This window comes from Ambystoma mexicanum, chromosome 5p (genome assembly GCF_040938575.1).
Source record: "Ambystoma mexicanum isolate Mex_15411 chromosome 5p, UKY_AmexF1_1, whole genome shotgun sequence".
Lineage (NCBI taxonomy): Eukaryota > Metazoa > Chordata > Amphibia > Caudata > Ambystomatidae > Ambystoma > Ambystoma mexicanum.
The window spans coordinates 859,571,893-859,597,633 of NC_090930.1; the positions used below are offsets into that span (position 1 = coordinate 859,571,893).

Sequence of the window (25,741 nt, forward strand, 5' to 3'; positions counted from 1 at the left end):
TTCCTTGTGTTAAGGCTAAGATGAAGACCCCTGCCTCACTTCCACACGTGTCGCAGTTCTCCTCAGGTGCTGACAAAATGGCGGCCGTTCCCGTCAAGACCACGGTGGCCATTTTGGATACCTCCCTTACAACTACGCCATCGGCCCTATGTGTGGGGAGTGGTTTTTCGGTTTTCTTGTGCACCTCCTTTTCGTCCAGTTTATGACTGGAACGCTTGGATGCCCCTACCGCACAATGTCTCACTCCCTTCAGCATCGGCACCATTGATTTATGTGGACACTAGTGCGGAAGGGCCCTCTTGGAAACTGTCTCCCTTGCATCCCTGGAATTACTCCGCTCATGAGAGGCCGCCTCCAGTTGCGCCTAAATCGTTGGCGGAGGACTTCTTTTTCAGGAAGTTTCAAAGGCTTTTTTTTTTAAATTAATTTTATTTTAACAACCAACACAAACCAAACTTACAGTGCACATAATGGTATGGATACATATCAATTGTTCATGACCACTGTATCCCTACTGCCCACCCCCCCCCCCCACTCCAGCCTACTCTCCTTGTTCTGTTTCTGCGTGCCGCAATAGGGACTCCTCATCGCGGGTTTCTGTTGGATCCTGGTCACTTGCTCCGCTGTGCGTGTGCCCAAACAATTCAGCAATTAATTGTTTCTAAGCCAATAAATGTCCTGCTTCCTCCCCTCCCTTAGGGCTACTTGCCTCTTGCCATACCATGGTTTCCGCCTCTTCCCATTTCTTTAGGTCCCTCCACCACGCTTCTATCCTCGGGCTATGACATGCTTTCCATCCCATTGCAATTTTCCTCTTAGCTAGTGCATATGCCAGGTCCTTCAGTTTACTCGCATGCTTTAGCTTATGTGGTCTAGGGAACCCCCCCCCCCCCCCCCAACAGACATGCCCATACCGTGTCCACTTCCATGTTAATCCCTTTATCCTCCATTCTGCGCGCTATTTCTCCCCAGAACCGTCCTATTATTGGGCATGACCAAAACATGTGTACCATTCCTACATTTTCCTCATCGCATTTGGGGCAAGATTGTCGCCCTGCGTCTCTGAACTTGGCTATTCGTTGGGGCGTCATATACGTCCTATGGGTGATGTATAATTGTCTCTGCTGTAATCTCGCATTTCTCGATACTTTTTTGTTCCTGTGGTTCCGCCGGCACCGCCTTTACCGGCTGGTCCTCTCTAGACTCTTCCACCCCAGCCTCCGTTGTCCCCAGCGGACAAGTCTATTGTGGTGCCTGATGCGACTCAGCCTGATCCGGACATGTCGGACGACGCACAGAGCGATCAGGTCAGCGAAGACCAGCCCCGCTTTGTCAGAGCCTTTCATGACCAGGTGCTGGACATGTCTGTTGGATGTTCCAGTATCCAAGGCACCCGCTCCGCAGGAGGGCGTGCTTTCGGGGGCGTTCACCTTGTCTCTTTCGGAGCGTACCGGCTTGTTCTTGCAGAAGGACGTTTTGGCTGAGATACGTAAAGTCTTGGAGAAACCGCACTCTGGACTGTGTCAACAATAAAATTGACGCACGCTAAAAGCTCCATTCTTCGGAAGAGGTGGCTTTAGCGTCGTGTCTGACCCCCCCCCCCTCCTCCACGGTAGTGGCTGCGGCCACTTTACAGTCCAGGCCTGCTGCATCCTCTTCTACGACGGCTACACAGGTTCTGGCCAAAGAGGAAAAGCTTCTTGACTCCTAGGGAGCAAGGTTTTCGCTAATTCAGCCCTGAAGCTGCGTCATGCCAATGCAGAACTGGTGTTAGCGGGGGCGAGTATGAAAATGTGGAAAGGTCTGTCAGTTTGCAGAGTTTATTCCTGCTGAAAAGCTAGAAGATTTCAAAGCGGGGTTGTCAGATGCCAGGGTCCTGGCGCAGGATTTGCTGGAGGCAGCGGGGCATCATGTCGACACCTCAGCCTGGGCCCTTTTGCTTGGTGTGGATACCTCTCGTCAGGGTTGGCTGCATGCCACTGTTAGGCAGAAACCTGTGCAGTTCCCTTTGGGAACACTGCAAAAGATTTAGGACTACAGGTGTTGGCAGTAAACCCACTTGGTAGCAGTCTGTACCACCCAGATTTACCTGGTAGCTGTGGCTGAGCAGTCAGACTTCCCTCAAGAAGAGTTAGGCAGTATGCAAAGTATACACAATAGGCACTCGGACACAATAATAAAAGCAAACACTGACCAGAGCTTTGGTATCAAAGTATATAATTATTTATTTTAAAAAACACTGTTTGAAACACTCCAGCACTCTTATTGTAAAACACTCTAAACACAGTTACTATATATACAACCCTTATTCCTTATCACACAAGTCTCAGTTAACACCACTTATTTCCAGACAGAGGTGAGCGCTTAACTATAGATGGCACTCCAATAAGTTCATGATAGAGGGAGGAGGGAAAAAGCAGAATATGTGACGATACACCACTCTAAGATTTAGGAACACTTTTAGCAAGGCAGAAGGGCAAAAGTCACTTGTGAGCCATATCCATAGGCTGGGCCCACTCTTAGAGAGAGTAGAGCACAAATGCGCCCAAGATCACAGTTACACTAGGCTTTGAAAGTCTTGCAGAGAGGTCGAAAAGAGTTGAGAGGCTCAGAAAAGTTTAGCCAGGGTGTCCCAGGCAAACCCAGGTTCGAAAGCCGGGGGCTAAATCTACCCCGTACAGTCGGTGGCAAGGGGAGCCAGGCGGAACACGGTACCTTAAGTGGGAAGGATCCTCCAGCGGTGGCAATTGTTCCTGGCAGCGGGTGCAAGTCTCGGCATCGTCCAGGGGAAGAGAAGATCTCGACTTGGAGGAAAGATGAAGGTTGTTGCACTGCCAGGGAAGAAACCAGCCGCATAGTTTTCCGCTTAAAGGTATTACCCTTTATTTTGCGGTCGTGGTAAAACGTGGTATTCCGGTTGCCGGGGTGCTTGGCACAGGCAAGGCGGCCACGAGATGCGTCGGGAAGGCGAAAAGACGGTGAAACTGGTTATCCCCACCAGTCAAAGGAAGAAGACTCTCCGACGGGAGATCTCCTCTGTCGTTGGGAAAAGTGGTGAGACGGTCAAGCAGGGCTCCACCAGTGGTGTCGTCGTGGTAGGTCGTCTCAGCTTCTCCCTCGTCGGATTCTTAGGTCCTGTGGCGACTTCTGAAGTTCCAGTCCCCAAAGCCCTGCTTTTATGCAGAAAACCCCATTCACTCAGCCTAGCTGTCACTCAAACATGTTAAGTGGTGAGCCGGCCGTCTCACCACTTGGGCCAATCAGGACGGAGTGCGACTTAAGTTGCCTAGGCAACTCAGTCCAGGGTGCCTAAATCCCCCTCCACCCCTCTTAAGTACCCCAGACAGAGTGGCACCACTTTGGAGGGCTTTTGTGGAAAAGCCCGCCAAAAAGTGGAACAAGGGGCTTGACTTGGGGGTCACAGAAGAGAACACAAACGCCATTTTAGAACCGAGTTTTGGCAAAAAATACCAACCAGAGAATTAATATAAAATAAATAAACCGGCGGTATGTTTGACGCTATCGTAATTAAATAAAGATAGTAGCCTCAAACAATGGGAAAATCCCATAGAGAAATATTCGCCGTTGAATATAAAAAGTAGTATCCACTGCCACCAGCCAAAACTCGATCAGGGGGGACGGAGACGTGCCCCCTCGACTAACAGACCCCAGGGCAATCGATTTGCCCCGGCCAGTACGTCCACAATATGATGGTTTGTACTGGTTCTGTTCAGAATTCAAGACTAGTAAAGTCAATGGTGACTTTACATGCCCTGGGAGACAGTAGTCAGCCCCAGGGTATGGAGTCTATACTGGGGGGGTCACTGACACCCCTGTGTTACTGCACTGAGGATGCTGTGTAACGCACATCACAAAAACACATGAAGCCCTATGGAGTAAAAGACCCAGTAGCCCATTAAACACATCTAGAGTCAAAGGAACACGCTCAAATCATGTCCAAGAGTGAGGGTAAAAGAGTCTCACTCTTGGCAGGAGAAAAAAATAAACCCCAAAAATCCAGCAAAGCTGCTGGGGGACTCACTAGGTTAGGAAATTCAGCCTAAACAGAGAATTCACCCTAACAGCCACCATGTTCTCTAAGGAAGTGCAGGATAAGGTTTTGGGCCTGCCCTTTGATGGCAAGGAGCTCTTTCATTCCACAACAGACGTGGAGCTGACCAAAACTAAGGACAGCACTCAGACCACCAAGTCCTTGTCTGTCCTGGTAAAACCACCTTTCAGGACACAGATCGTTGTTGTAGCCTTGGACTTCCTCTGGTTTCAGGGGTTTTCTAGATTGAAAATCCGGCAGGGTTGACACCCCTTCGGAAATTTCTGCCGATGTCCGCAACGGAGTCAGTTTTTCTCCCGCTCCTCAGCCTCCTCAGGTTCAGGTGGTGCTGCCACCGAGAAACCAGCTAAATAAGGGTTTTCTACACTTGCACGAGACCCCGGTGGGAGGACGCGTTGCGTCTCATTGGGAGGGGAGGCATGTCAGACCATCACTGAGGACCGGTGGGTCTTGTCAGTTGCTCGGGCGGGCTTCCGCTTCCCCCTACCCCACCCATCAATCCTCCGTTCCAGCAGTCCGGGTCGCCCTCCCTCAAATCCGAAAATCAGAAATTACTGGATCTCAGAGGTGTGGAACCCGTTCCCCTAGGGGAGCGAGGGGAGGGCTTCTACGCCCAGCTGTTTACGGTGCCCAAACCCAACCAGGCTGGCCTGCGCACCATCCTAGACCTATCCCAGTTCAATCTCGCTCTAACCCAAGAGAAATTCAAGATGATCAACCCTTGTCAAATAAAGTCCTCTTTGCAGAAGGGCGATTGGCTCAGCGTGTTGGACCTTAAGGATGCGTATATGCCGTAATCCACACCGCAGATACCTATGGTTTTCCGTAGGGGAGGAGCACTTCCAGTTCCAAGTGCTCCCCTTTGGCCTAAGCTCGGTACTGCGTGTCTTTAGGAAGATGTCGGTTATCGCAGCTTATCTTCGGCTTCAGGGTATCCATGTGTACCCGTATTTGGATGATTGGCTGTTGTGCAGTCCTTGGCTGCTGAAAGTCTCGAGCAATCTTCAGTCTCTCCTCCAGCTCCTGTTCCACCATGGGCTGTCTGTGAACTGGCGGAAATCTTCCATGACGGTCTCTCAGGACCGACTTTCCTGGGTTTTTGTTGGAACACGATCGACTGCAGAGTATACCTGACAGGGGACAGAATGGCGGATCTGTTGGCCACGTGTAAGATGTTTGCGTAGTCGGAGAGCATGTCGGCCTGGTAGTTCCAGAGGCTTCTAGGCCTCGTGCATATTGGCTCTTCCTCTTGCTTGGCTCAAGATGAGGCGGATGCAGATGGCTCTTCAGAGTTCTTGGCGTCATGCTGTGGATCCGGAATCCAAGATATCGATTCCGGCTTTCGTGAGAGTGGACGTCGTGTGGTGGTCGTCTCTCAGCAACCTGTCGGTGAGCGCAGGTTAGCAAGACCCTGCTCCGATGGTGACAATCACGACAGACTCTTCCGTTCTGGGGTGGGGTGCGACATTGGATCTTCTTCAGGTCTCTGACCTCTGGTCACCCCAAGACAAGCTCCTTCATATAAATCATCTGGAGCTTCTGGCGATCTTCCTGGTGCTCAAGGCGTTCAGGCCGGTCATTGCCAACAAAGTGGTTTGTGTCCGTACGGACAATGTGGTGTCTGTTTTTTAAATCAACAAGCGGGGGGTGGGCACCAAATCCCCTCCTCTTGTGGATCTTGCCATTCAGATTTGGGAATGGGGGGTTCAGCGTGGCATCTGGCTGGTGGCAGTACACATCCCGGGCCAGCTGAATGTTACGGATATTCCTGTGTTGGGGCACTCCGAAGTAGACTCTTCGCAACATCAGCAAACAAGAAACTTCCTCTGTATGCCTCCAGAAATGGGCTGTGAGCCTCCCCTCTGGGAGATGCTCTCGGGATTCCCTGGCACAACATGAGGGCCTGTGCTTTTCCGCCTCTGATTCATCGGACGATTTGCAAGCTGAGGAACACAGTGAACTGTTCTCTTCTGCTCATAGCTACGTGTTGGCCGGCCAGGTTCTGGTTTTCAGATCTTCAACATCTGTCGGTGTGTGCACCTATCAGGCTTCCGTTGGTTTCTGATCTGCTTCACCAGAGAGATCGGCAGCTGTGGCACCGCTCCCCAGATTCGTTCAGTTTGGTGCCTGAGTTCAGATCTTTAGAACATCTCAACCTGTCTGCTGACAACACGGGTGCACATTATTCAGGCAGCCAGGAAGCCCTCAATGAGGTCTCAGTACAGAAGCAAATGGCTTTGGTTCTGTCACTGGTGCTTAGCCAAACAGCTGGACCCGAGGGTGGCTACGATCGACACGGTGCTGTCCTTCTCTCATCTAGCAGTGTCTGGTATTCATGTCCTGTCATGCAGGACTTATCTTTCATCTGTGACCGCCTCCTATCCACGGACATGTGCTCTTTTTCACTGTCAAATCCAGTGGTTAAAAGGCACTTTGCAGGTCTATTGCGTCTTTGCCCTCCTGTTCGCAAACCGCATTCGACGTGGGATCTGAACGTGGCCCTTAGGGCCTTGTGCCAGAAGCCTTTCGAACCAATGGCTACGGTAGATCTTAAGCACCTTTCGTGGAAGGTGTCTTTCTTGGTCGCTGTTACTTCGGCAAGGCGTGCGAGTGAGCTCCAAGCTTTGTCGGTGGAGCATCCCTTCTTGGTTTTCCACAAGGATAAGGTTGTCCTGATGACACATCCTTTTTTCCTACCAAAGGTGGTTTCGAATTTCCGTCTAAATCCATCTTCCTGCCTGTCTTCTTTCCAAACCCGGCTTCGGAAGCTGGGAGGGTTTTGCATTGCCTGGATGTTAGAAGAGCTGTTTAAGTTCTATCTGGGCAGAACATCCGAATTTAGGAGTTCTTCTCAACTATTGGTGACCTTTGGTAATCTGCACAGTTAGCATGCCTCCAAAGCGACTATCTCAGATGGATTGCTGCCTGTATTACGGAGTCTTACACTGTTCAGGGTCTCCAGCCTCCATTCATGCACATCTGGTACAGGGCAAGGAAGTTGCTGTTGCTTTTCAAAAGTATGTCCCCTGGGAGACCATCACGAAAGCGGCTACTTGGGCCTCCCCATCGGCTTTTTGTACACATTACTGTTTGGACCGGAGCTCCAGATCAGATGCCCAGTTTGGCCAGGCTGTGCTGAAAAACCTTTTTCAGTAGGGGGTTTCCATCCACCTGTAGTTCCTGTGAGGTGTGCTTGGGAATCTCCCATAAGTATGGAGGAAAGGGGACGGGATGTATTAGTATGATAAGGTTTCCTCCATATGCCTGCCCGCCGTCCCCTCTAATAAGGTTCCTCTATTATTGCTTAAAGGTCTCTGACCTGGCAATAGAAAAGGGCTGATGGGCGATGCACTGGGCGGAGCTAAGGAGGGCGCGGTTATGGCCACATGCGGTACCCCGCATAAAAAGAGGAAAGACACATTTTTGAAAAATGTGATGCTTTTTACAAATTGCTCCGGTCCCGTCTCACAGGACGGAGGAATGTCCCTAGAAGTGTGGAGGAACCGGGACTATGGACTCGGAGTAATGTGGTCACTACAGTGAGTAACCTTATTATTCTCTTCTTGGTCTGTCTGCCGCTACCCTATGCTATGGAGAGGATGCCCTATAAATGTTGCATGTCGTGTAACAGCAAGCTTCTTTGGAAGGACACCCATCGCCAATGTAATCTGTGTCTTCCACAACGAACGCTCATGCAAGTACTGTAAGATCTTTCGACCGAAAACATTGAAAGATAGGCAGACTAAACGGTGGGCGGCCTACCCTATGCAGGCCGAAAGCCATTCCCCCGCTGTCATTTCAGACAACGAGGAATCCCTCTGCAGCCATGGCTCTGAATTGGAAGCCATCAAACGTAGCGGAGCCTTCAGGCTCCCAGATGCCCGTCCCCAGCCCCGAAAGACAGAGGCACCCAACACCACAAATACAAAACACAAAACCCCTGAGGCCTCTTCGTCAAAAAAAAGCACCCAACGCCAACAGGTACCTGAAAATTTCAACGGCGCCTTCCGAACCTTGAGGTTTGGCGTCATCCACCCAATGACTTTTGTGGCATTCGACTGGGCATTCCTCTGGAAAGGGTGTTCACCCTAAAAAACATACTGGCATCGACAAAGGGGATACAAACACCTAAGGCCTCGGAGTCAATGACTAAGAAGGTGCCGTTAGGCACGTCGAGACCTTGGATACAACTGCAAAAAATCTGCGGCTATCATTTCGGCAGCCACCGAGCACAAGGGCACCCCCTAGAGTCGAAAGGAGTATTCCTAAGCTCCCCAGCCTCTCTCTGAGGCCTTATTGGGAAATTAACCCCCTTGTGGGCCCCTTTTTTCACCTCCAGACTCTTCTGCCTCTTCCCTATGGACTAGGGAGAGATTTGAACAATACATGGACAAAATGGCTTGGTTTTGTTGATTTTTCTGACAGGTACATTACATCCAACAGCCCAGCGAAGAGGCCTCCTGCCCCATTCCTTACAAAAAGCAGAAATTCACCATCCCCGCTCAGGGACATGAGGAGGATATCTTGGATGTCCCAGAGGACCCAACACAGGAGGATACCTATGAGGACATTAATCCCTTTGCACAAGATACAGCTGATCAGGACCCAGACTGGGATTAAGATCAGGCAGGGGAAATCTGGTCCCTTGGCTATCACCTACACATATCCCTGACCCGAACATAATCTGTCTAGATCCCACTTCTTCACCTCCACAGAGGGATTTGTCACCTGTTGACGACCAGATGTTTTTCAGTGCTATTTTAAAAAGAGCAGCCAATCATTTCCAGATTGCAACACATGAGGCAGCTCAAGATTCAGAATTTAAGGATATCCTGAAGGAGAAGCATCAGACTAGTCAAGCCATTTCCTTACTGAACTCCATAAAGAGGCTCCTGAACCCTTCCTTACTATCCCAGTCTCTCACACGGGTGGTCAACCCTGGGTTGAAAAAGTATTCTGCCCATCACCTTCCGACCCACTCTATATAAGGGGTCATGCTACACTTGACTCCCTGGTTATTACCACTCGGAAAAGGGCGGGGGTTTCACTGTCCTCGGCGGAAGCACCTCCCGACAAGGACTGCAAAAAGCTTTATGCTCTGGGTAAATGGGTCACCGCCTCTGCAACCTACTCTACTAGGATCGCAAACAATACCACTCTCCTGGCAAGTTAATGCAATGTTCAATGGGGCATAGTCCAGGATGGCCTTCAAGATGTCAGAGCCCACACGATCGGGCCTGCTGGCGGTCGTGGCTGAGGGAAGACAGGTTAACCTTAACCTATTGAAGAACACGCTGGACTCTAAGGTCGCTGGATGCCCTCTAGCACAGGGTACCTTACCTAAAGACACACCTGGTTAAAGAACGCCAGCTTCAAACCCAAAACCTGGGCCTCTTATCAACAAACCAGTTGAGGACTCCCTTTTTGGGAAGGCTGTTGATGACGCCTTGGAGACTGCGAAAAAAGAACATGAAACACTAAAGTCGCTAAGCCAGATTATGGCTAAGCCCTACCACCAGCGCAGAGGCTCTAACTTGTGCCAATCCTTTCGTGGAGTGTCTTTCCCCTCTCTCCCCATGGAAAATAGTGCTTGGGGAGTACCCCGTCGTCCTCCGGCCAAGTCTCTTCCAGTAACAGCCAATCTCAACAAGGTGGCCCTCGCAGAGACCTGGGTAGAGGCAGGAACTCTACTCCTAGAGGCTAACCGCCCTCCACCTCAGTGATTCGCCGGTTCTCGTCCCCTGCCACGCTTCCCCAGTTGGATTTCGCTTGTCTTTCATCCACGCCTGGGAGGTGATCACATCAGACCAGTGGGTGTTACATACTGCTGCCCACGGCTACTGCATTGAAATTCAACGGCCACGTCGATAATACCCACCGAAAAGCAGACGCCTGTCGCCAGAACACCTGCGCATTCTGCTGGAAGAAGTTCAGGTCCTCCTGGAAAAGGGCACCATAGAAGTCATCCCCATTTGCCAGGTAAACAAGGATATTTATTCAGTGTCCTTCTTTGTACCTAAAAAGGATCTCACCTTTCACTCTGTTTTAGACCTGCACCCTACGAACAAGTATGTCAAACCTCAAATCAGGATGGCAACACTGCAGGTGGTAATCCCATTGCTGCAGTAGAGGGCATTACATGGCCACATTGGACATGAAGGATGCATACTTTCATATTTCAATGTTGCCAGCGCACAAAGTACCTCAGGTTCATGGTAGAGGACACCCACTATCCGTTTCTTCCCTTCATTGCTTCAGCGGCACAGGTATTCACAAGGGTACTGGCGTAAGTAGCTGATCACCTGCGCAGGCAGTCCATCCCATTCTATCCTTACCTCAACGACTGGCTCATAACTGGGAGATTCGTACGGAACATGCCAGACAAATACCCAGAAGACGGTAGATCTCTTCAACTTGGGTTTCTCCATCGAGAAAAGCATCCAGTCTAAACCTCCAAATCAAACAGTTTCTACTTCAGACCAAAGACTGCCTTGTCTTTCCCTCGAGAGGGTTCAAACCTGCTGTTCCAGATCCCTAGTAGCCAACTATCAAGTGATCGTACGCAAAGCCATGCGACTGTTGGGGATGATAGCTTCCTGTGTCTTAGTTCCTCACGCTCGTCTGTGCATGTGCCCCATACAAGAGTGGCTCTCGAGCCAATGTGTCAGGCCAGCGGCCAGTCGGATGATCTAGTGGTCGTCTCAGCAGCCCTTGTTCAGTCTCTGCAGTGGTGGTGAAGGGAAAACCCTCTGCAGTGGAAAACTTTAACCACCCCGGCAGTAGAAGCCACTCGCCACAGACGCATCTGTAACCGGGTGGGGGTGCTCGCCACCTTCAACAAACGGCACCCAACGTGTGGTCCCCAGCAGTAGCATCTAGTCACATCAACCTGTTGGAACTGCTAGCAGTGTTCAAGGTCCTGAAGGCCTTCCAGAGACACCTCCAGGGTAAAATGGTTCTAGTCCTCACGTACAGTACTACAGCAATGCATTACTTAAACAAGGGGGCACTCGCTCTCTAGGGCTGTGCAAACTGTCCCAGAACATATGAAGTGGGCTCACAAACACAAAAAGTTCCTCCTTTCACATGTTCCAGGTGAACTTAATCTTCTGGCGGATGTACTCAGCAGAGCCTTCCCCCTACCCGTAGAGCAAGGGTGGCAGCTACAGGAAGACATTGTACTCAACATCTTCGCAGAATGGGGCTTCCCAGAGATCGACTTGTTTACCACTCTGGCGAACGCCCAATGCCCAGGTTACACCTCCAGGTACCCTTGCAACCGCTCCAAGGGGAACAGTCTTTGGATAACATGGTCTGGAAAATTTACCTGTGCTCCCCCCCCCTCCCCTCTCCGCCAGCCCCCCTCCCCAATCGATTCCCCTGCTCAACAGAATAATGCACAAGTGCCGTACCCGTACAACATGCTGTCTCAAGACCAGGGGGGAACACTACATCCATGCCCTCAAACTCTCAACTTAGCAGCCCGGCTCCTGGGGTCATAGAGTTCGGGCACCTCCAGCTCCCTCAAAGATGCATGGACATACTCGGAGAAGCACAGAAACCTAACACCAGTCATTGCTACTCATCAAATGGAAACGCTTTATTTGGTGTAATGGCAAAAGCATCAGTCAAATTGAATGCCCACCAACACATCCTGTACCTAACTTACCTACTAGATTAAGCCTGGTTTTCAATTCTCTAAAGGTCCAGCAATGACCTGCCAATTAGCTGCAGGAGTCCTCCTTTTTATACAATATTTTGATTGGGAGCAAGTGCAATCCCACCAATGGTAGGGTTCTGCAACATTCAAATAACCCAGAGTTGTCCAAACCCTGCATGCGAAGAAGCAGCTTTCACCGGGAAAGGGATTACCATGTATGGCATTTCCTGACCCTGAGAAGGCAGGAAGACAGCCAAAGAACAAGATGGCCAAAGAACAAGCAACAATCTTGTGGCACAGATATTTTAGGGTGCTAGCTTCCTATAGTAGCCATTTCTGGTAAATGGAAAAGTGCACAGGAAGATTCTAACAGTAAAAATCTTACACCTGCCAACCATTAGGTAAAACGTTATAAGGATACAAAGTATCCCAACCACTTCACTGCAATTGTTAAAAAGAAAAAAAAATCCAAAAGTCTCTCGGTACTGACAGTCTTGAGGACTAGTCAGTTTCCCCATAAGAATGAGCAAAACAGACAAGCAAATTATAGTATTGTAGTCAATGATTGTTTTGATAACTTACCTGTGTGGGTGTTTTTCGTATCTTGTCTAACTGATAACTGTACTCCACAGCAGTGCCCCTTCCGCTGCTTGGTCAACACTACTTAAGAGATTGGCTGTGAATAACCTTGCTAACACTATGATGGCTTTTCCAAGTCCTACCCCCCAGATAGGGTCTTTAAAACCCTCCCAACACACATCGGCTCTAGAGTTGATTTTCATAATGATTACAGAATGCATGTTTTGACCCACTTATGGATGTCCACAAAAAGGCACATGATTCTGAAAAGCAACAGAGGTGGCTTTTACTTTGCACACATTTCTGAACTTGCATTATACTTGCTTGCATGAATTGTTAATCAATGAATTGGTTTCATTTTCCACCAGGGGTCAAATTAAACTTGCGGATTTTGGACTTGCAAGGCTGTATAGTTCTGAAGAAAGGTAAGACTGAAAATCCCATCTTTTGAAGTAGTCAGCTTCCCGGTAGATGCATGGTAATTGTATTTGTTTTCTTAAATTTCTAGAGTGGGTTCTTACATGATGATTTGTTTGCATCTCCACTTCAGGGTTTGAAATTGCTGGGAGCTATTTAGCTCCTGCTTCTTGCATAGGACATTCTGGTTAGCTTGATACCAGCACAAGGAGCTACGTTTGGCTACACAGGACAACTGATATATTTCTTTTATAATAGGCATACATCAAATTAACCTGTGGTATTTAAGAATGTTAACAAAGAAGAACTAGGGCACATTTAAACATAATTGATAATACATAATGGGGAAAAAAGTTAATGGTTGCCTCTTCTGTTATTTTGTGTTGGATTGTATACTTGCTCCTGCTTCCCCAGTGTTAACTCATGCCTATTGGGTGATGCCCGATGTCCAGAAGTTGGTTTTAGCTCCTTCTCATCGAATCCCAATTTCGAAACCTTACTTGGTAGCCCATATGAATAATTGTTTGCCTGGCTTGGTTTTCTTTCTTTTAAATGATTATTGTATAGTTCATACCGTATTAATGACTAAGCAGAAGATGGCAGTTGTACATGTGAAGGGTTTGTGTGAGGTCAAATGTGCTGAACTGTACTTGTGGCAAGGGGCACTGTACTTTTTTGCCATTTGATTGATTTGATTTTCAGTATTTGTCCCTGTTGACTCCTAATTTAAGGGCTGAGCAGGGAAGCAATTGTGTCCCTGAGTTTCTCCTAGTTAGGATGCCTCAACGGCCCGTTGCCTATGTGATTAACATGGCTGAATGGGCAACTCTTTTGGAGGTATCTCCATAGGTAATTCTTTAGTACTGCATAGTCTGCTGTACAGAGGGTGCTTGTAGCAGGCCCCCATGAATGAAATGCATTGCCAGCCTAGCAGCTACTTTGTTTCTACAGGAGTGAGTGGGATATAGATATAGCTACTTGTGGTCATGACCACTGCCTGCGAGAACAAGGGCTGATTTGACAAAAATTTGATATGGCTGGGTTCCACAACTGCATGAATGTTTAGGAAGAATTTGTATGTGGAAGACCCCATATGATTGGATAGCTGCCAAAATTGTGAAAAAAGGCACCCTCTTTCTGTTTGCAGTTAAATAGGGAATTGAGCAGCAGTTAACACCTCATTGCAGTGTCTGTGTCTATACCTTATACCAATGAGAAGATACCAAAAATAAGAAAAAAGGGCATTAGCGATGCCGGACTACATATTGCCAAGGTTGATTAGAAGGCAAAGCAGCGACCATGTCTGTGGACATTGGACTTCTCATACAGCCAGATGAAACCAAATAAAAACGAATCCCTTTCCTTGACCCAGTGGGCACACTCAAATCTCAAGCCTCCCGCCTTCAAAAAAATGTCTTGCAGCTTATCACTGTTAGGGTGATTGATCATGAGTATGCTTCATCCCCTCTCCTAGTGAGAACCCGAGCACATTTTGCTTGGACTTCTGGTTGTTTTTCTGAAATCCTGAATGAGTGGAGCCTTTTTCCACTCATTCATTTTTATGGGCTCTGACTTTTGGAACTCTATACTTTTATTCTACCTGTACTATGGAGTCTGTCTGCTCCATTGCTCTTAAAGGTATCTGTTTTTACTACTGCAGCACACAGCTCCTTATGGGCAGTGTTACTGTGGACCCTTAGGATCCTCCTTTAAGATTATTTTTCTATATCCCAGAGTAACTGTCATGATGCCTACCCCCGGAGCATCAGGCCAGGCCCAGCACCCCCGGAAGCAGGCATCATGCCCTCGGGTAAAAGCCCAGCGGCCCCTTATAGGGACTCTTTGGACTCATGTTGGACATCAGTCCTGGCGCCATAGGCGCCAGGCTCATAAAGGGAGGTGTTTTGTGCACTTACCTGATGCAGACCATGCTGCACGCTTCAGGCCTCCCTGAGACCTGAAAGGGACTATTTTTTCATAGGGACTATTTTTTCACTCGGGCGTGGCCAGGGAAGGGTATATACCTAGTTGGTGAAGGATACATACCTGGGACTTCTTTGGAGGCTATTTAAGCCACGTCCAGACAGCAGCTCATGCTTCGCGTTGTTCTGCTTCCTGCAGCTTAACGCTCACCGTGTCTGCTCCTGGACTACAGCCACGCCCATCTTGAACCTGGAAGACCTGCAAGGGAGGAAGAGAAGAGAAAGGTGAAAACCAAGGATTATTTCAAGCTTCTTACCTGCATCCGGAATCTTCTCGCCAGCGTCCCTGAAGGAAGACTTCAATTTAAAAGCATCGCGTTGCTCGCTGCAGCGCCACGCTTCACTCACCTGTCCTGTCCTCGAGACATCTCCCGGCTCCATCGCGGCTGTCAGCATCGGACGCCACATCTCTGCACCTAGGGGAGAGAAGAAGAAACAAAAGGTGAGCAGAAGGACACACAGAAGGAAAGCCTGATTAACAGCCATAATACTTACCGGCTTTTCTTCCACATTTCGGGTCGGCGCCGCCCCGTTGGCAGGTACCGTACCCCGGCCCCTATGGGGAAAGGACTAGAGACATTTCAGAGGAATGATAAGGACATCTAGAGGGATCGCCCTCATTACTACTCACCTCGGCAGGTTAACCCCTCGACGCATCGCCTTCATTCTGCACCTGAAATAAAGGACAGATCACAGGTGAGAAAGACAGCATAAAGGGGGCCTCACTTGAACTTTGAACTTTCATACTTACGGCGCATCGCTCAGGAAATTCAAGTGGATTTTGCCAGCGCCATTCTGAAAACCAGTGAAGTAACTGGACGAACGCGCGCCCCTGCACCAGAAGCAGGATGGAGAGTTCAACCTTCCAAACCATAAGGTGAGCTTAAACCGGGTTTGGAGGAATAGAGAGGAACGGAGGGGGGAAGGTGGGAGCTAGCACACCATTCTGCAGACTGTTAATCCCCTTTCTCATCTGCAGAAGGATATTCCTATGGGCCAAGGAAGCACGATTTGGAGGTCCTGTCCAATCGGTGTTCCGGGTCCTGCGCATCACGCTAGAAGAGGCCGCAGTAATCCAGACTAGATCAGCGCCCCCGCGGGAACCAGGTGGGCGTTACAGTTACTACCGTTCGAAGGGATTGTGTCCTCAGACGTATTCCTCATCTTTGATAATACGTTTCCAGCTTGCTGGCCCCGGAAGTATTTTCTGTAGAGGGCGCTGCGCGTCGACGTCTGCCGAGTCGATGTCCCTCGACGGCCACCGTATCAGCGCCGACGTCACCATGCCCATAAAATAGCCACGCGCTGCATCCGTTGCTCAGTTCCGTTTTTCCGCGCTTCGTGGGGCCTCGGAACATTGTTGCTCAGTTCAGTCAGGATAACTAACTATATCTACTCGAATATACCTTATCGTTCTTGATGGCTTAGTCATCGGAACCGACGACGCCGCGATCCGGCTTCAAGAAATGTCGAGACTGCGGTAAAAAAAATGTCTAACGGATCCACACAGGATCTGCTTGTGGTGCTTGGGATCCGAGCACCATTGTTCGGAGTGTGAGGACTGCATGTCCATGACGGCGAAAGCCTTGAAGGAGCGCAAGGGGAAGCTCGAGAGAGGTAAGTCAGTCAAAACCACCTCAAGTTTCATCGGCTGTGCCGAGGCATGTGTCTCCTCGCCGTCAAACATTCCCATTCTAGATATCGAAGTAGCTCCCACCATTCGTCGAGATCAAGACACTCAAAAAACAGACGTCGAAGGTCCCCTTCCTCGTCGTCTGTGTCCCCAGAAAGGGTCTCCTGTCCCACTAAACACAGTTCTCAAGCTGAGTGGGAGGAATTCAGAAAGAAAATGTTAAGCGTCTTTGAGAACGCAGCCTCGACCCCCTCGAAGACAGCTGAGGGTGATGCCCCGGGTGAAAAACCCAAAAAATCAGCGAGTCGCAGCACCCGGCGAAACATTCCACCCGAGAGCGGCATGAGCCATCGGGTAAGAAGGCACCATCTTCGCCGTCGTCGAAGATTCTTTCGACGCACGGATCGGCGGCATCGACGCCGTTGTCGAAGGGTTCCTCGACCCATCGGTCGATCGACTCGACGCCATCTTCAACGCCGATGAAAGAGGATCAAGGCCACTCCACAGCCAACAGTGATTCCAAGGGCCTCCGGCACGACGCCAAGACCGTCACCGATGCCCTAGAGTAGGATCCCGATCCTCTAGAGTTCTTCAAGATCCCTTCCATTTTTTTCGGTGCCTTTCGAAGCCTGTTACATCTGCGTCGACGACATCAACCTTTTTTCGCCCAATAAAACGAGTTTGGCTCCTTCTGCCTTAGACATGTGTTTTACACCATTTCAGAGGTCAGAGTACCCTGGACTTTCTTCAATTTATGAAGAGGGGGAAGATTCTGACTAGCAAACATTCGGTTTACAGAGGACCACACTGCCTATTTCAGAGGATTTCACCTCTGAGGAAAGAAGGCTGAAGGACCTACAAGAGTCGCTACATGAGGCAAGTGGGCTGGACACTTCCCCAGAAGTGGAATTTGTTAAGCCAGATACAGGGGAACATGCCGAAACACCCTATAGAACCCTGATGGCAAGAATTATTGAATTTATGGGTTGGTCTGCACCTTCACCTGTTTTTCAACAGGATGACCTAACAGATATATTAGATGAAGGCCCACAGGAGGACCCGGTGGTCCCCTTCCATGCAGCCTTTCAAAGGAAAATTGCATCTAATTTGGAATCTTCTTAAGTTATCCCTGCGGTCAATAAAAGATTGTCAACCAAGTATAGGGTAGCGGCTGCTGACCCTGAATACTTATCAAAACACCCGACCCCAGAAAGCCTGGTGGTTCAAGCGGCAACTTCATCTAGCAGTAGGACTGCTTACCCTACTGTCCCACAGGATAGAGATGACAAGAGGTACGACTCTATGGCGAAGAAAGTCTTCTCTGCCTGTAGTATGGCGTTGAAGTCCATCAACGCCACCTGTACGCTAATCAGGTTCAGTCACACACTATGGGAGTGTGCTTCATCAGCGGCTGACTGCATACCCGAAGAAAAGGAAAAGGAAGCCTTCCTTAACATTATTAAAGATGGCAAAGATGCCATGTGCGAATCACTTCAAACTGGCATCGATTCCGCTGACAGTATCAGCAGGGCCATGGCGGCAAGTACAACAATCCGCAGGCCTGCGTGGTTGCAAAAGTCGGGCTTTGCGCCAGATGTACAGGCCAGACTTTTGAATATGCCCTTTGACGGCTCTTCATTATTCAGGAAAAGTTGGACTTCTAAAGCAGCAGCAAAATCCTTAGGAGCTGCTATCCGCCAAACTCCTTTTCGCCCCTCAGGAACCTGTGGGAGAGGAAAGTCCTTTCGCTATTATTCCGCATTCGGGAAAGGCAGAGGACAGCTGGCTTAAAGAGGCCAAAGGAGATCCACCCGAGGTGGACCGGTCAAAAGTACTAAGACCGCAGCAGGTGCCTCTTTACCCTCGGTATCTGCATCAGCCGCCCCCAAACCACTCTGAGGCCTTCCCACACAATATACCTGTAGGGGGCAGGTTAACTCACCGTCTGACGGAATGGCAGGCTATAACGGCAGATGCATGGGCATTGGAGACAGTTGCCCAAGGTTACTGCCTACCCTTTCTACACATTCCTCAGCCATCCACCGGGGAACAGCTCTCTAAAAGTTCCAGATCAGCTCCTCTTGCAGGAAATCATAGACCTGCTAGAGAAATTTGCCATAGAACCGGTACCTGTAGCGGACAGGAACAAGGGCTGGTCCCCCCCCCCCCCCCCCCCCCCCCCCTTACTTTCTCATACCAAAGGAGGACGAAGAACTGAGACCCATCCGGGACTTACGAGAATGGAACAAGTTCAAGATGGTGACTCTCTCTCAGATCCGTCAGGCCCTCCAGCTCCAGGACTGGCTGGTATCTCTGGACCTTCAGGATGCTTATTTCCATGTGCCAATCCATCTCAAACACAGGAAATACTTGAGGTTCGCAATTGGCGACTCTCATTAATTTCGAGTTCTGCCATTTGGGCTGACCTCCGCCCGGAGGGTCTTCACCAAGCTGATGTCGGTAGTGGCGGCGAGTCTAAGAAGGGATCGGATCCACGTCTACCCCTACCTGGATGATTGGCTGATCAGGGCTGTATCTTCGGAACAGGCCCAGGCCAAGGCCCAGCTAGATTATGTCTGCCACTTCCTTCACAGACTGGGCTTCTCCCTCAATTTAAAGAAGTCACAGATGATACCATCACAGAGACTCCAGTTCATTGGAACGGTCCAGGACACTTCCCTGGGAAAAGCCTCGCCACCAGAGGTGAGGGCTCAAGATATTCTACAGATGGTCACCAAGTTTCAAAATGCCCAACGTCTCCCAGCCTTCGACTTTTTGAGGTTGCTAGGCCTCATGGCATCCTGCATCTTCTTTGTGCCAGGCTCGTCTGAGAATGAGATCTCTTCAGTGGGCACTGAAAAGTCAGTGGTCGCAACTCTCAGGGAGAATGACAGACCTTCAGATTCCGGACAAGGTAGCCTGCGACCTCCAATGGTGGGCCTATCCAGAGAACATCTTGAAAGGAGAACTGATTTGGCAACCATGGCCGGAGATAACAGTAGTCAGACGCCTCACTCACGGGGTGGGGAGCCCATGCCAACGACTTGACCATCAGCGGTCGTTGGTCTCCATCAGAGTCCAGACTACACATCAACCTATTAGAGCTGAGAGCGATCAGACTAGCGCTGAAAGCTTTCCTCATAATGACGGACAACACGGTGGCCATGCACGAGAGGAGGAGTAGGATCACTGCCGCTGTGCAGAGAGGCGATGCAACTCTGGTTTTGGGCAATCCAAGAAGGAATCTCTCTATCGGCAGTCCACCTAGCCGGAAAGAAGAACTTGACAGCGGATGCTCTGAGCAGGCAGAGCAGTCTCCCACGAGTGGGAGTTAGCTCAGGAAGTCCTTCAAGAGATCTTCGCCCTTTTTGGAACTCCTCAGGTGGATCTGTTCGCCACAAGCACCAACAGGAAGTGCGATCTGTTCTGCTCAAGGGAATTTCCCCCGAGAGGAGCTCTAGGAGACGCGTTCGTAGTGGACTGGGAGTTTCCACTCCTTTACGCGTTCCCACCAGTCCCTGTTATTCCTCAAATGATCAGGAGGTTGAGAAGATTCCAGAAGACCATGATCCTAATTGCCCCGGATTGGGCCAGGAGAATGTGGTACCCGGACCTTCTAGATATGTCCATCTGTCCTCCAATCCGTCTCCCACTCAAAGAGAATCTTCTCTGGCAGAAGGGAGGTCAGGTTCTCCATCCAGACACCAGAACCCTCAACCTTCACGCTTGGCTTCTGAAAGGGTGAGGTACAAGGATTGGGGATCTCCCTGATGACATGGAGGTGTTGCTTTCGGCCAGAAGACCGGCAACAAAGTCTTTATACCGCTGCCGTTAGAACAAATTTTGCAGCTGGTGTAGGGAAGAGAATATCGACCCTTTTTCATGTGCTACACCACAGTGTTATCGTTTCTACTCTACTTGGCAAACTCAGGCCTTCAAGTTGGCACTGTAAAAGGCTATCTCGCAGCGCTTTCCATCTTCAAGCGCACTGCGGAGGAACCATTGTATTTCAAGCTTCCTATAGTGGTACAATTTCTCAAGGGACTAACTAAGGTTTACCCTCCAAAACCATTCCAGGTTCCCTTATGGGACTTAAATTTAGTCTTAAACTTCCTAATGGGCACTCCATTCGAACCACTTCACTCTTGCGCGCTGAGATTTCTCACACTTAAAACGGTCCTATTGGTAGCACTAACATCTGCTAGGAGGGTGAGCGAGCTACAAGCTCTCTCCTGTAAACCCCCACATACAATCTTCCACAAGGACAAAGTTGTCCTACAGGTGAAGCCTAATTTCCTCCCAAAGATGGTTTCTGAATTTCATATTACTCAGAAAATTACCTTACCTTCGTTCTACCCTGCTCCCCATCCGGGGAAAGAGGAGGAAAGGCTACATAGGCTGGACCCAAGGCGAGCTCTCGGCTTTTACATCAGCAGAATGGCTAGGATCAGGCAAGCAGACCAACTGTTTGTAGGATACTCAGGTCACAAGTTGGGTATACCCATAACAAAACAAACCATCTCCAGGTGGATTATTTTGGCCATCCTGGAATGTTAGACTAGCAGGGAAAGAGCCACCCCAAAATCTCAGGGCTCATTCAACCAGGGGTATTGCATGCCTCTTCGGCTCTCCAAAGAGGGGTACCGGTCCGGGACATATGTGCGGCTGCCACATGGCCGTCCGCACATACATTCACAAAATTTTACAATCTGGATTCCTCCACTGCTCAAGAGACCAGATTTGGCAAGGCTGTATTACATTCGGTCCATCCCTAAAGGGATACATGACAATCTCACTCCCACCTCCAATTACATGCCACTGCTATGGGAGTCTATCAAAGTTGAGGAATACATTCGGAGGACACAATCCCTTCGAAGAACAAGTTACTTCTTACCTGGTAACGTTCTTTCGACGGGATGTTCCTCCGACGTATTCCTTATCGCCCCTCCCAACCATCCCCGCAGTGATACTTCCCTTGTGGTTGCAGCTTACGCTCCTTCAAGGTCAATAACCAATTCAGGCATGACTTTTCTTATGCTACAAAACGGAACTGAGCAATGGACGCAGCGCGTGGCTATTTATGGGCATGGTGACGTCGGCGCCGATACGGTGGCCGTCGAGGGACATCGACTCGGCGGACGTCGACGCGCAGCGCACTCTACAGAAAAAATTTCCAAGGCCAGCAAGCTGGAAACGTATTATCAAAGATAAGGAATACGTCGGAGGAACATCCCGTCGAAAGAACGTTACCAGGTAATAAGTAACTTGTTCTTCTCAAGGATAGAGAGATTCTTGGTATCTCTCCCAAAACTCTATAATCTGAGAGATTTGCACACACCACCTTTAGTGGAATGCCAAAGGGATACTTGGTATCCCCCTTCGCTCTGCTACTGTGACTTTTTATGCGCATAGACCATCTCCTAGTTATGGCTGCTGGCAGTGGACGTGTTCTACCAACTATTTTGTAGTTTTTATAACGCAGCCTATGTCCATAGCCTTGCTAGTGCAAAATAGGGGCACCCAAGTACAAACTTGGGGCTTCCTTTCTTTTTTCACCATTACTAGTGGGGTTGTGCTTTGTTCGTCCTTCTACCATTCTGGGAGTGGGGGAGGTCAGTGCCTGTGTTTTGCCTTTGGTCGGAACCCTTGGGCATCCCTGCCTAAGCTCCAGAGTGGCTGGGCAGCCAGGAAGTGGGGGAGGAGTCTTTCATCCCTTTGTCCCTTGTCTGCTAGACTGCCTGAGTAGGAACAGCTCCCACAGGTGGGTTCTGGCTGTCCTCATTGTACAGCCAAATGCCCCTTTCTGTAAAATGCTGAAAGAGATTGCAGAGATGTGCTGGAACTGTATGAAAGGTGAGGCGTCTGGAGTAAAAAGCAAGTCGACCACTGGAAGCTGAAGTAACGAAGAAGGCGGCCAGAGACTCCTGCAGACCCTTTGCTACACCATGAACCGACCACTGCTGTCCTGGCCCAGTTTTCTGTGCAACAGTGGAGCCCTGAAATGAACAACTCCTTCACTTTGGCTGGTGGGAACAACCAGTCCCAAGACAAACTTTGAGCCATGCTCCGAGGTTCTAGGAGTTTGCAGAGCTGCAGAACCCCAATACCAGGAGACCTGCTGCCCATTTCGAGTGATTCATTGTGGAAAGGCCAAATCCTTCCAAATCTTTGAACCTGTAAGGACACCCAGAGATTAGATCCAACTCGCCCAGACCCCCTCATCAGAGTGTGGTACTGCAGGAAGCAAATATTGACTGGGCGATCTGTCTTGTTCGTTGGTGCTGCAGAAAAGGTGCCAAAAACACAGTGTGTACCAAGAAGTTGCTGAAAGTCATGCTACAGGTCCTCCCTCGAGACTACTGCTGAGATCCCGTCCATTGTCCTGCCTTCAGTCATCAGACCAAGGAATCGGGATGTCTGGTCCAGAGCCGCAACATCGCGGAGCATCTAGCATGAACATTTTCTTGTAACCTAAGGTACTGTCGGGGGGGGGGATATATTGGTGACCTGATTCCAAGAAGTATCTCCAGAGCGTTTGAGTGCACCTATAGTTGTCCAGGGTCATCCACTCTAATCTCTGACTGAAGCCGCTGCTTGTGTCCCTTCATAAAGTCCTTTTTCAGGTCCCCCTAGTTAGTTAACTTGCTGCTTCTATGACACTAGAGACTTTAAGAAATCCACTGGAACTCTTTATATTCTGCTGCTTGTAAAGACTTTGAGCCGCACCGAACTGCCTTTAGCTAGGGTTGCGTTTTGGGACTTAAAAGACTTACTGGTCGTAGAAACCCTCTCTAGAACCTTGAACCAGGCTAATATTACACTAGCTAATCATTTTCCTCCCTTTAAGTGACTTTACTATGTGTTTGCAGAGTAAATGTATTACCGTATGAACTGTTAAAAACCGCAGCTGCATGAAATAATCGATAATACGATAACATTGTCTTTTCCCTTTCTAACATTGCTGCAAATGTAACTGTGAACAAACACAAATGTGAAATTGTCCTCTGAAGTGTATTCTAAAGTATTCCTAAGTGTTCCAGTGTAAACGTCTAACGTATTTAAAGTGATTCTGGTGTGTATATATAATATATCATTTTATGTAAATTATAAGTGTAAGTTGCTTGGTTGTGCATGTCTAGCTAAGGTTCAGTGTACTTAACTACAGCTCACATCTTCCTCTTAAAATATTCCTGACTGCTCTGCCACTCTACCAAGGTCCTGAGTTATTACTGTAAGCGATATTCAATCAACACTACAGCTAAGTCAATGCCTAGTCTGGGATGCTGAGGAAAACCCTTATTGATGTATTGTTATATCCAGTTCAGTACTCTGGATGACAACCCTTGTATAACACCCCCCCCCCCCCCTCTTAGAATCCCCCTGACCCCACTGAGCCAAGAAGTAGGTTTGTTTTGCAAATTAAAAGGTTTATTTGGACAATTCAACAATATATATCTATCACACTTTATAAATCAATTGATAACTGATATCACACTTCAGAATATGAGCAGTAGTCCGCAAGAAGTAACTTATTAATAGGAACAGAAGAATAAGGTGGGAAAGAATGCTTTATATGGTTCAAGGAAACGCAATATGATCACTTTTTCTTTTGACAATTCACTCCCCCCCTATGCAATACCAGAAATGGAAGGAGAGCACACAGTCTTCAAGAATCCCAACAAATCACACTTTATAATGCAATACACAGTTCCAGTTCTCCCAGCAAGCTTAGGGAAAACAGGGATGAGTTTTAAACACAGGCAAATTACTTTAATGTGGTTTGCAAGGAAGTGAAAAGGTGCTAAAATTGCTTTTAATTCCCTCTAGATGTTCAGGGTAGGTGATGGCTACTTTATATTAGTTCAGGCTCACTTTAACAATACTCTATGAATGATTAGCAGATTGCAAACGAATTTTAGCAAAAGAGAAGCAAAAAGCTGCTGATTTCTACAGATGAAGAAATCGGGCCAAATCGCAAATCGCGGTAAATTTCGCGAGTGCGTGTCTCGCGATTATGGGAAAAGTATAGGGAGTAGGAAGTCGGTTCTAGGTTCGTTGGAAAGCCTAGATTCTAAGCTGATGAAAGTAAAATTTCGTTCCTAACCCAAACGGTTGCAGAGATACGGACGATTAAATAAAGGTAGTTTTTCGGATTTAAAAGTAAACTCAAAATGACAGGTGACAGCTTGCAGCTGCAGAATTGACAGGTGACAGTTGTGCAGCTTTAAAAATGACTGATGACACGATTTCTAGGAGGCAGTTCTACTTAGGTTAAAATAGTTTGGATTAGATTATTTTAACTAAGAGATTGGTTCTGCACAGTTCTGCTAGGTACTCACAATATAAATTTGAACTAGGCCTCGTCACGGATCTGGTCAACACGTCCGGCTGCGGTTTTGTCTGCTCGGCGGGTCAATCAGGCACCGGTTCTGCTCACAGCGATCTGGGTCAGCTCTGCTCTGCTGGTCTAGCCTCTCTGGATTCTGGATGTAACACTGCTTTCTGGGTACTGCTACAGGTTCTTGCAAAAATTCTCGGCAAAACTTCAAACAGCTCGCCCGGCTGTTGGAATAGTTTGGTTAGTTTTGAGGCCTGCTGAAGAGGATTCAGCTGGTGGATTCAGGCGTCTCTGCTACAAATTCTGGAGTTAATTTCTGCTACAGGTTCTGGAGATTGATGGATTTGAAGTCTGGATCTCTGGATGTGAAGTCGTCGGTCAGCATGCTCCGCAGCAAATGGAATTGAATCTCTCTACCTGTCCCAGCAGTCTCTTTTTATGTTTTTTGAAAATGGGTGTGTGCCTGGGCCTAGCTAAGCCTGCCCCTCTCTACTTGTCATTGGCCCAATTCTCCCCTCTCCCATGATTGGGGGAAGGAAATGGATTGTCATCATGATGAGGTCTGTTTATGGGTCAGAGGTCAGTTTGCCCACAAATCTATATTTGATTCAAATACATATTTATCTATGTACCATTTTTCTAATATTATAGGTCCAGTTAACATATTTTCTGTAGCACCAAACCATCCGATCCCTGTCTTTGTACGATGTTGTGTCCACTGATGACAGAATTCTCCCCTTTTCATCCAGATAACGACCCCTAAACCTTTCCAGATTTTACACAAATGTGCACCAGGGATATGGGTTACAGATGAGTGTCAGATTTTTAACATGCATACATTTGGAGTGAGACCCTATTTTCCGCTAGCAACCCCCAGAATACACCACAGGGTCCTAACGCCTCTTAAAATGTTCACAGAAAAATCACAAAAATGATATTACTTATATAATTCGGACAAGTCCGCACTATGAGTTATCTATCTTTTTAAAATTATGCTCTGGTTAAAAAGGGGTGTGGCTTCCCATATCACATGGTGGAGTAACTGGTTTATCCACTTCCC

The 25,741-nt window shown here is 48.6% G+C and overlaps 1 protein-coding gene across 3 annotated transcripts in view; it reads left to right on the plus strand.

Annotated features, from left to right (window-relative positions):
• CDK13 (cyclin dependent kinase 13) overlaps positions 1–25,741 on the plus strand; it is a 1,667,419-nt gene that overhangs the window by 794,811 nt on the left and 846,867 nt on the right. For all 3 annotated transcript variants that reach the window (XM_069613294.1, XM_069613292.1, XM_069613293.1), the window contains exon 9: positions 12,680–12,736. In XM_069613294.1, coding sequence (XP_069469395.1) covers positions 12,680–12,736 — 57 coding nt within the window. The remainder of the gene's footprint in view (positions 1–12,679; positions 12,737–25,741) is intronic.